At 40.5% G+C, this 10510-nt stretch overlaps 3 protein-coding genes across 3 annotated transcripts; 2 read left to right on the forward strand and 1 right to left on the reverse strand.

Annotated features, from left to right (window-relative positions):
- Nucleotides 1–79: 79 nt before the first annotated feature.
- On the forward strand, nucleotides 80–4846 carry Sf3a1 (splicing factor 3a subunit 1). Its single transcript, XM_065477875.1, has 8 exons — nucleotides 80–341; nucleotides 656–820; nucleotides 874–1030; nucleotides 1229–1742; nucleotides 2418–2595; nucleotides 2799–3103; nucleotides 3574–4155; nucleotides 4526–4846. Exons 1-8 carry the CDS (start codon nucleotides 185–187, stop codon nucleotides 4781–4783), a joined length of 2316 nt encoding a protein of 771 aa, XP_065333947.1. The 5' UTR covers nucleotides 80–184; the 3' UTR covers nucleotides 4784–4846.
- On the reverse strand, nucleotides 4834–5606 carry LOC135935493 (migration and invasion enhancer 1). Its single transcript, XM_065477879.1, has 4 exons — nucleotides 5588–5606; nucleotides 5308–5360; nucleotides 5107–5204; nucleotides 4834–5040 (listed from the first exon to the last, which is right to left on the reverse strand). Exons 2-4 carry the CDS (start codon nucleotides 5334–5336, stop codon nucleotides 4874–4876), a joined length of 294 nt encoding a protein of 97 aa, XP_065333951.1. The 5' UTR covers nucleotides 5337–5360; nucleotides 5588–5606; the 3' UTR covers nucleotides 4834–4873.
- Nucleotides 5607–5679: 73 nt separating this feature from the next.
- Non3 (Ribosome production factor 2-like protein Non3) lies at nucleotides 5680–7009 on the forward strand. The gene is made up of 6 exons (XM_065480067.1): nucleotides 5680–5816; nucleotides 5873–6005; nucleotides 6066–6225; nucleotides 6283–6559; nucleotides 6617–6742; nucleotides 6806–7009. Exons 1-6 carry the CDS (start codon nucleotides 5794–5796, stop codon nucleotides 6987–6989), a joined length of 903 nt encoding a protein of 300 aa, XP_065336139.1. The 5' UTR covers nucleotides 5680–5793; the 3' UTR covers nucleotides 6990–7009.
- Nucleotides 7010–10510: the final 3501 nt, after the last annotated feature.

Consider the following 10510-nt stretch of genomic DNA (forward strand, 5'->3'; position numbering starts at 1 on the left):
CTTCCTCTCGAACACATGATTTCAAATTTTCCCACTACTTCAACGCAATTCGATTGGCCCTGCCACGCCCAGTTTGTTTACATTCTCCATCATGGAGTCAGTTTGTTGTTGATAGGTCGATATCGCCGGCTTCTCTCACTGTGTACAGTCAGAATTGAAGGAAAAGTCTGGGATAATAGGCAAAATGCCCGGCATCGAGACTGTCGGACAGGACCTGGATGTGCCGCTGCACATTTTGCAGCGAGAGGCGGCGGAGGCGGCCCTGGCTGAAGCGCCCCAGGATGCGCCGATCACCACTTCGGCCAACATTGGCCTCATCTACCCGCCTCCTGAAGTACGGAGTATCCTTTCATAAATACATAAAAAAATCATTTTCTGCGTCAAATCAACAGAAAGATGTGTATTTTTCACCTGTTTTGCTTTCTTGGATCTCTGTGTGCAGTGATCATTTTTCTGGATTTGGAATCAAATTCTGGAAAAAAAATTGTTGCTGTATAAAGTCCAGAAATCTGTCAAGCTTATTTTGGGATCGGAACCATTGAGATGCTGTTGCACTTTTTGGTTCCAAAACTTGACACCCTTGGTAGGTATATTGGTGGAGATTTGCAGTGCCAATTTTTGTCTCTCGAAGGTTGTTTTCCTTAATGGTGCAAAGACATCGTCGACAAAACCGCCAGCTTCGTAGCCAGAAATGGGCCTGAATTCGAGGCCCGAATCAAAGCCAATGAGATCGGCAACCCAAAGTTCAACTTCCTTAGTACCGGCGACCCTTACCATGCGTACTACCAGCACAAAGTCAGCGAGTTTAGGTCGGGCAAAGGTAAAACGAAATAATGAGAGACCTTGGAGATTGGCTAATTATGAAAATTTCAGTCACGGATGCGCCGGGAGTGCAAAAGCCGCTCCTCGCGTCTGCCCAGCAGAAGCAGCTGGAAATTTTGAAACAGGTTGAGCAGCCTTTCATCCCAAGGGAGCCGCCAGCAGATTTCGAGTTCATTGCCGATCCACCTTCCATTTCGGCTCTTGACCTGTAGGTTTTTTTTATTTTGGTCAATAAGAAATATCTTACATAATTAAAAAATCAGTTAATGCTTTTTTGCTAATATTTTGCTATTCAATTAAAGTTACAAATTTAATAACCTACCTGCGATTAATTCTAGCTTCAAAATTTGAAATGCAGAGCTTCAAAGAAATACACAAGATAAATAATAAAATTATTATTTCGCAGGGACATCGTAAAGTTAACAGCCCAGTTTGTGGCCAGAAATGGCAGGCAGTTCTTGACCAACCTGATGAACCGCGAGCAGAGAAATTACCAATTCGACTTCCTTCGGCCACAGCACTCACTGTTCCAGTACTTCACTAAGCTGCTGGAGCAGTACACCAAGGTGCTGATCCCACCTAAAGAGCTGCTGTTCAAGCTGCGCGACGAGAGCAAGCAGCAGCAGGCGGTGTTGGACCAGGTGCGCTACCGCTCCGAGTGGCAGAAACATCAGGAGGCGCAGCGGCTGCGCGAGGCTGAGGAGCTGGAGAAGGAGCGCGTCGCCTATGCACAGATCGACTGGCACGACTTTGTCGTTGTCGAGACGGTCGACTACCAGCCCTTCGAGCACGGAATATTCCCGCCGCCCACCACGCCTGAGGAGGTCGGCGCCAGGGTGCTCATGCAGGAGCGAATCGAGGACGGCCAGGAGGTGGCCATGCAGCTCGACAGCGATGATGAGGGCAGGGATAACACTCAGGTATTAATTAAACTTATGAACTGTTTGAGACTATTTATTTGTCATATGGTGATTTATAATTTAAATCAGCAAAATTACTTAAACTACAAAGTTAAAATCATAAATGGAAGGAACCTGCAAAGGTTTATATATTATGGAATGACAATGATTCAAACTTACAGTTTGCTGTCCATTATCAGAGAGATTAAAATTTGGCCAAAATGCGTTGGTTATGATTTATGATTAAAGTACTTAATAATTTTAATTCATTTAAATTTTGCATCAAAATGAGAAACGTTTTCTCTAGTTTTACATATTAGTTTAATTGTTTTAATTAAACTATCATAAAAATAAATTAAATTTGCGCCAAAATATACAAGATTATTCTATTTTTTCATCAAAATTTCATGCGTAAACAAATTTTCCTTATAACGCACCCAGGAGGGCTTTTAAAATTTTATCGATTGACTAGGGTTGAAAATTTAACTCTTGAACTTCAAAGCCTTCTAAGATTGATAATTACTGACGATAAAACTCCAGAAAATGTGCGTAGAGGGGAGGGGGATAGTTAGTACTCATATTCCGTCATAAAGGCTTCTTTATTTTTACAAAAAAGTTTATTATTATTAAATTTTGTAACATCAAATAACTTCTAGTTATATGTTTTACATAACTACGTATTACTTTTTATGCCAGGTTCAAGACATGGAGGAAGCGTCTAGTGACGAAGAGGAAGACATGCGACGCACAACTTTATTGGCTCCTCGACTCAATCCAGCTCCAGCTACACTGCCAATTTCCCAGGCGCAGCCACCTCCACTGCCTCCGGCACCAGACAAGGTGCTTGTGAAGAAGGGTTACGACCCAAAACAAGGTTTGTTATACTCAGATTTAAATCTACTATTAAATTTTGGTCTAATTGCAGCAATTATTTTCATTAAATCCCATGCACATGTGCATTTTATGCATTTTTTAATAATATTTAGCATAGCATTTATACTTAACCATTTTCCAGTCTTGAAACATTTTAAAAAATCAACCTGCTTCATTCAATATTTATTTTCATTGCTGTTTCAGCCAAGGGCAAGATTTCAAATGCGTCCGAGGAGTACCTCATCTCGCCGATCACCGGGGAGAGGATCCCCGCAAGCAAGGTGCAGGAGCACATGCGAATCGGATTGCTGGACCCTCGCTGGGTGGAGCAGAGAGACAAGCACATAAACGAGAGGATGGGACAGGAGACAGTCTTCGCCCCAGGCACGGCCATCGAGGCTAGTTTGAAGCAGCTTGCCGAGCGACGTACTGATATTTTCGGTGTCGGTGACGAGGAAACGGCGATTGGTAAAAAAATTGGCGAGGAGGAGAAAAAGAAGGATGACAAGGTAAGGGATTTTATTTTGATTAATGGCATGTACAGATTCTCATTTTAATAGTGTTTTCAGTTGCTTAACATGTTCAGACACACCATGGTAAAAAATGAAATACAATACAAATTATGCACTGGTATTCTTAAGATTGGGTCATTTTTCTAAAATTTATTTGCAATATTTGTCCTAGTGAAATATTATAATTCTTTATTTCTTATTTCCCAATCGACTAATTTATAAGTACGTTAAATTGCAATAAATTGTTGCGTTACCTGGAATTCATTAAAAAAACATACAAAAACATATTTTATTTATTTACTCTCTTGTAAATTAAACAATGGAAATAGACGATCTCTTGTATAGTAATTTGATAAATTGTCCTTTATTTTTTATTTTATTTTCACCGTGTAAATTTTTTTAAACACTTCTAAATTTGCACTCAAAATTTATTTTTCCAACTAATTACAATTGTGTATATTCTGCAGGTTACGTGGGACGGACACACGTCCTCGGTGGAGGCGGCGACGCGGGCAGCACGTGCCAACATCAGTCTGGAAGAGCAGATCCACCAAATCCACAAGACCAAGGGTCTGCTGCCGGACGAGGAAAAGGAGAAAATCGGACCAAAACACGTGCTGATCGCAGCCTCGATCAGCAAGGGGCCGCAGCCGCCGTCGAAGCAGTCGATGCCGCAACCGCCGTCCGTTGGCAACAAGCCTGCGACGATCGTGGCGCCGCCCAAGCTGCCACCGGCGCCGATGCAGATGGGTCCAATGGGTGGCCCAGGAGGCATGCCGCCGGGCCCGCAGCCCCCGATGATGATGGTACCGCCGCCTGCCATGCGGGGGCCGCCTCCACTTATGGCCCGCCCCGCCTACCCTGCGCCCCCCATGCCTCCATACATGCCGCCATCCGCGGCCCCAGTCGTGCCGCCACCGCAGCCTATGAAACATCCAATGGAGGTGGACCTGGAGGAGGCGCCAGGCGGCAAGAGGCAGCGCACCGAGGACACCCTTATGCCAGAGGCTGAGTTCCTCGCCACCCATAAGAGTCCGGTTCAGTTCAAGGTAAAATTTTTTATATTTTTTCATTTTATTCTTCTATGACAATATTTTCTCTTTCATAAAATATATTTTAAAAAGCAGAGTTAAAAATAGTAGCGATTAAAATCAAGTTAAGCTTAAAGGATACAATTAGCTATGCTATTTAAGTTTATTTTTGTGAAATTAAAGTAATAAAGGCGACATCCTGACTAGAAAACTGGACAAGTTACTCATTCTAGACAAAAATAATTTGTGTAAAAAAATGCCAAATTATCTAAGTCAGTAAAAAGCTGCAGCCCTGATTTTTACAGCTCTTGACAGAATTTTGCTTTAGATGGAAGTAACACCTAAAGAATCAACCTTACCTTACTTAATAATTATTTCCTTTCTCTAGGTAATTGTACCAAATCAGCCTGAAAAGGCCGAATTCCGTCTGCGCGGCCAGTTCCTCAACGTCAGCATGAGTCTGAGCGAGCAGGTGACCCTGCTGAAGGCCAAGCTGCAAGAGGAGACAGGTCTGCCGCCTTCCAAGCAGAAGCTCAATTGGGAGGGCGTCTTCTTCAAGGATGGAAACACGTTGGCCTACTACAACATCATGCCCGGAATGGTTGTCAACCTTTCCATCAAGGAGAGAGGAGGAAGGAAGAAATAAATTTAATTTTTTTCACCATTTTATGAGTTTAGCAATCAATAAAATTCTGTTTTGACTTAAGAATTTACTCCTATTTAATTTGAAACACATTCATGAAATAATACAGGAAGTGATAGTCTGTTGCTTCAATTTAGTCCTGGGGGGTTTCCCTTCGTCGGCCTCCTTTGCTGCCACCACAACGTCGTCATAGTCAGGGAAAGCTAGTGTCTGCAGTTTTGAGTGGACTAGAGTGTCATTTATTGTAACTTCAAATGAACCTGAGGGAGAAAGAGGAAGAAATTAAATAAATTTTCATAGAACGAAAAAATCTGGAGAAAACGTACCTCTCCGGCCCTCTCTACCTGAAAGTTCAACATCTGGGATTTTCTCCTTCAATTTTTCTGCAAGCTCATCGAATTGTGCTTTGTGACCACACGTTCCGCTTAAAGCAAGACGGATAAAAGTATAATTGAAAATATGTGTACTATATTCCACAGCAAAAAGCGGGGAAATGACATGAGCCGGTCAATTAATTTGTTTCTTACCAATATTCAACTTCTATTTTTGATGGCATGATTTGTTAGTTTCTTGAAATCCTCTGGTAAAGAAAAAAAGCCTTTTTTATTCCTTTTCGAGTATTTTGTCAAGCTAAAAATGCGCACTGCGGTCCTCGTTTGTTATAACTTAAAAAGGGGTGCAATTTCCACGATTTGAGGAAATGGACAACGTCCCTGAGACCAATGCTTCGAAATATATTTCCTTAAGTAACAGCAAAACAAATAATATATCCACAATTTCATATTATTTCTTTCAAAAATTGTTCACCTTTCAGCAAAATAATTTTTGTGTCTTGCAATCCCGCCCCGCTCTACCTGTAAAGGGGGCGTGGTCATTCCTCGATAGTCTTCTGTTTGATAATTTAACACAACACGGTAAACAAGCATTGCCGATCCACGTGAAGAAACAGCCACTTTTTCAACAAGCTTTGTTTATTTAGAGCGTATATTTCTTATTTAAATAAGTTTGCTAACATGCCATCTCTACAGCGAGTGCAGTAAGTTAGAATTTTAAATGTTTTATCCTATTGTTAGATGCAATTCGCATTTTCAGAAAGCCAACCACTAGGAAAGGCAAAAAGATTCTTTTGGCAAAGGAGCCAAAGGTTTTTGAAGATGTCAAAAAGAAACTTTTCCTAACTGGCCGAAAAGCCAGTGAAGTGCTCAGAAATTGCAGTAAAGATCTAGTAAGCAAAATGCACTCGTGTGAACAAACTTATATATTTTAAAACTTTTTCCCCTTTTAGTACAAACTTAGCAAGCCACATGCCGTGATCTTAAGCAGAAAAAACGACATCCTTCCATTTGAAAACATTGTGCCCGTGGAGAACCTATGCAGGAACAATGACGCTTCCCTTTTCTTCTTCTCAACGACAAACAAGAAGAGGCCGAATTCACTCACCATTGGTAGGCATTAATTTAGTTTCCGAATCAGCAGGTTGATTTTACCCTTCTTTATTCCAGGGAGACTGTTTGACGGCAGACTGTTGGACATGGTCGAGTTCTGCATCAACGACTACAAGTCGTTCGACCAATTCACCGCGAGCATTCCAGCGGAAACAAAGCCGTGCCTGGTCTTCAGCGGCGAGCTGTGGGAACAGAGCCAGGAGCTGGCCAAGGTCAAGAGTCTGCTTGTCGACGTTTTCCGTGGCGAGGTGATTGACGCCGTCCGTCTGCAAGGGCTCGAGCACGTCATCATGTTCACGGCCACCAATGACAACATTCTGATGAGGAGTTACCAGTAAGAAATTCATTAATGGTGGTCTCAATTGAATTTTTTAACTATAAACCTCTTCAGGATCCAATTGAAGAAGTCATCGACAAAGTTGCCGAGGGTGGAGCTGGAGAATCTGGGTCCGCATATTGACATGGTGCTGAAGAGGACCAAGTTTGCCTCGGAGGATTTGATGAAGCGAGCTTGCAGGTATTTCCTTCCCCCCCCCCTGATACTCTGTGAGGAAAAACTAAAAAACTTTTTAAATTAAAGGACCCCTCAAGAGGCGAAATCCAAGCCGAAGAAGAACGTATCCAAGGACGCCCTGGGCACGACGCACGGACGCATCCACATGGGCAAACAGAAGGTTGGAACCATTCAAACCAGGAAGATGAAGGGTCTCAAAAAGACTGCTGCAGAAAAGCGTGTTGCGAGGAAGAGCAAGAAAGCGAATTAAATTCTCTGTGCGTTTTGTCATTGATTTTGTTTCATTTTTAAATAAGATTCCCAGCAGATATAAAAATATCTATAATATCTTGTGCCATTATACATATTAACCTTAAAATAAATTAAATTCTGATTAAGGAATCTGATTTATAGGTGATTGAGTGATTTTAATTAGAGGTTTTCCTAAGCTGATGTCCTTATTCTTCATGAATTTCTTAGCAAAAAATTATTAATCCTATTTAAAATGGCAGCCTAAGCTCTGTGACGAATATTTTATAAATATATTAAGGAAAAAATTAAATATTATCTCTCAAAAGTAAGGGAAATAATTTGCCGACGTTTCAGCGACTTGATCGCTTATGCAACGTACCTTTTTCACAATTTAATTACCATTAATGTGTTCAGCAGTGAAATAAATTAAATTATAAATCGAAGGAACTTTCCAATTCTTTAAAAAAATTTCTCCGTTGGTAAAAAATATTTCTCATATAGTTGTTTATTCTTGCTGTCATTTTTATTTGATATTATACCTCACTCAGCTATAAAATATTTTCTGCGTACGTGTTTTCAGAACAAATAGCAAAATTTCGGAGAAATTCATATCAAAATAGATAAAAAGAATTTTTCTAGACTTCCTCAAGAAAATAATAGGCATAAACCCTGCGTATGGCTAAAAGAAAAATATAAAGCAAATTAATTCAGTTTCTGTGAGGACTCCTATCGATTTTAAAGTATGTATGCAACCTGTTCAGCATTATTACCGTGCAGGTTGCCTACGCTGACAAATTTCAGGAGCTCTAAATTGAAGCCAAAATCCAATTTCGCACATCGCTACGTTTTGATCTGATTTTAGCTATTCCAAAGGCCAAACAAATAAACAGAAAAGTGTGCGTGGTGTGGTTACCAGTCGGTAGTTAGTTTGTCTTGCGGCGCTCGACCCGATTCGACAGTCGACCGAATTCCCGCAGCAACTTTTGCCTCCTCTTCTTCTTCTTCCGCGAGAGGCGACCTAAAAAACTTAACGCGGCGGTGTAGGAGCTAAATATTTGATCAAACTTCTCCTCACTGTCACGCACGTACCTCCATCATGTCTTTTTATTTTATAATGTAGGTGGCCTCACAAAAGCGTTTTAAGAGAAAATAAAATAATAGAGTGCAGACAAACTAATCGAGGGAAATTTGAATCGAGGGGAACGAAAACGGAAGCTAAACAAACCATTTGCTGTTGCGGCTCGCCAGCAAATTCCAGGTCTTGTCCACTGCGAACGCCACATCCGCCGGAAAATCACCTAAATCACTCGCCGACGCAGGAAATTGCAACCAGGTGAAATCAACATCCCTCAACCCACCGATCAATAACCTGTAAATACATATATCAAGCCCCGTATAAAGCCACAAATTTACTTGCTTTAAATATAATTTACCTTTTGGTTTGTGCATCAAGTAATACAATTTTATTATATTTGTTTATTCTTGCCAAAGTCATACAATTATAAGAACAGAATATAAAAATTACAGCAAGAAATGGTATACAATAATGCTAGCAGATGACTGCAAAAACGATAAGATACATACTAAAAATCACGCCCCACTGACATTAAGTGTTATTAATTTAGATACTTAATTTGCAACATCGGCGGTGTTATTGGAACCCGGTGAGCTCATAGCCCATGTATGTGCTGAGCAGAGGTTCAAAAAATAAAGATTTTGGGGAATTTATAAAATTTAAAATTGAAACGGTTATTAAGAGAATATATTAAAGTAAATTACCACTTAAGAACTCAGAAATTTTAGATGCGGCTCTGCTTTAAAATAATTATCAATTCAACAAATCAAAATTTTAAATATTAGTATGTAGATTGTTGGCCAAAATACATTTATTTTAAGGAAAATACGCTGAGAGCTGAAAATTCAAAATCATTTTTGTCACAATTGAAATGTTTTACAGTTGAAAAATTATTTATCCTATTCAAATTAACCAAAAATAATTTTTAAAATATATGATTTTAAAATTAAAGAAAGCCGAAAGTTGCTAGTTAAAGGTTTAAGTCAAGCCGTCTCACTCAATATCTCTGCAACCCCTATTGTGTGTGACATATTTATGTATGTTAATAAAATGTTACGGTGTTAAAACCTTAAACCAACTCAAAATGAATGCAAAACAATCACTGTCAGCTTTCAGGCACATAATCCACAGAACCGTTGATTAAATAACACGCACGCGTCTGCCAAAATGCTCTTGAGAGGCACGAAGTTGATGTCGTCCGCCGGCGCCGCGCCAGCCATAGCCAGCCAGCCCGAGGATCAGCATTCATGACATGCGTGCAACAATAATGTAATCACAACACAGAGATAGAGGCGGGCGGATCGTCACCCTGCTCTCGTCGTCGAACAAATTTATTCGGGGTCGGCCCTTGCTCCGCCGCCGCCTCAGCCGCATACCTGCGCGTCCGTCCGTGTATGTATGTGTGAGAACCGTGCTGCGGCGTTATTGGATGCTCTCTCTCTCTCTCTCTCTCTCTCTCTCTCTCTCTCTCTCTCTCTCTCTCTCTCTCTCTCTCTCTCTCTCTCTCTCTCTCATTTCGATGCCACGGCACCTCTGATCGATCGCTCTCATTTCGATTTGCACGGCCCGCCGTTTTCCGAACGCACGCACGTGTGCACCTTTTCCGAAAACAAATAACGCGAATTGGTATGTGCGCGGGCACCGAAATGAAATCAGCAGAAGCACATTCGAAACGTGCAAGGGGTGAAGGTGACGCGCGGCCCGTTTTTTCGCCTTGTTTGTTCCTGCCGCCGCTCCAAGAGCAAAAATGTTCATCATTTCTTGTGACAGAATATTCAGCAATCATTTTTTTTTAATAGAGTGGAAAATTCCTTTTTAATAATTAATTTTATTTAATAATGTGTATTTAAAGTTAGTAATTTATACTTTTAGCCATACGTGCAATTTTGCAAGGAAAGAAATAATGTTCATTTTCGGTTAAATATCATTTTCGATCCGTTCAATATTTTACTAAAAATTATTTTAAATAATAAAATTTATATTAATTGCAATTAAAGCTCTGATTTCTATTGCAGATTTGGCTAGCTTTGGATCTTACAAGCAAGCGTGTAGCCTAACCACTTTATTAATAAAGCTATATAAACGTGTGGGTTACGATCGAGGAGCCCATAATGGAAACAAAAACGTCTTTTTATTCCACTCAGCTTTTAATTCATGTCTAAGTTTAGTAGTAGTAGTACAGGACTGTAATACAAATAATTCACAATTACAAATATTGCACATTAAATAAATTGACCGTTTACAACAAAAATAATTTATCACAATTAATGTCTTACCCCGATCGAATGCGGGTGGGTAGTCACTTACAATATAATCTCGTTGCTGCTTCAAAATATTTCCTCGCACGGAATTTCCTATTTGGAGTGAGCGGTTGACATGACTATCGTCGTGCGAGGTGGAAGGGTCAGTGCAGGTAACGCGCTTATCGCACAGTTACACTGCCCTCTACTGATTTGGGAGAGTAG

The sequence above is a fragment of the Cloeon dipterum genome, chromosome 2 (genome assembly GCF_949628265.1).
Source record: "Cloeon dipterum chromosome 2, ieCloDipt1.1, whole genome shotgun sequence".
Lineage (NCBI taxonomy): Eukaryota > Metazoa > Arthropoda > Insecta > Ephemeroptera > Baetidae > Cloeon > Cloeon dipterum.

What these genes read in the sequence shown, in the direction of transcription:
- Non3 (XM_065480067.1), top strand. Translation starts at nt 5,794, where the DNA reads ATGCCATCTCTACAGCGAGTGCA. An exon ending in CCATCTCTACAGCGAGTGCA is followed by an intron (nt 5,817 to 5,872) that starts GTAAGTTAGAAT and finishes TCGCATTTTCAG; the next exon opens with AAAGCCAACCACTAGGAAAG. An exon ending in ATTCTGATGAGGAGTTACCA is followed by an intron (nt 6,560 to 6,616) that starts GTAAGAAATTCA and finishes AAACCTCTTCAG; the next exon opens with GATCCAATTGAAGAAGTCAT.
- LOC135935493 (XM_065477879.1), bottom strand. Translation starts at nt 5,336, where the DNA reads ATGCCATCAAAAATAGAAGTTGAATATTG. An exon ending in AAAATAGAAGTTGAATATTG is followed by an intron (nt 5,205 to 5,307) that starts GTAAGAAACAAA and finishes TCTTGCTTTAAG; the next exon opens with CGGAACGTGTGGTCACAAAG. An exon ending in AGGTAGAGAGGGCCGGAGAG is followed by an intron (nt 5,041 to 5,106) that starts GTACGTTTTCTC and finishes TTTCTCCCTCAG; the next exon opens with GTTCATTTGAAGTTACAATA.
- Sf3a1 (XM_065477875.1), top strand. Translation starts at nt 185, where the DNA reads ATGCCCGGCATCGAGACTGTCGGACAGGACCTGGATGTGCCGCTGCAC. An exon ending in GGGTTACGACCCAAAACAAG is followed by an intron (nt 2,596 to 2,798) that starts GTTTGTTATACT and finishes TTGCTGTTTCAG; the next exon opens with CCAAGGGCAAGATTTCAAAT. An exon ending in AGAGTCCGGTTCAGTTCAAG is followed by an intron (nt 4,156 to 4,525) that starts GTAAAATTTTTT and finishes TCCTTTCTCTAG; the next exon opens with GTAATTGTACCAAATCAGCC.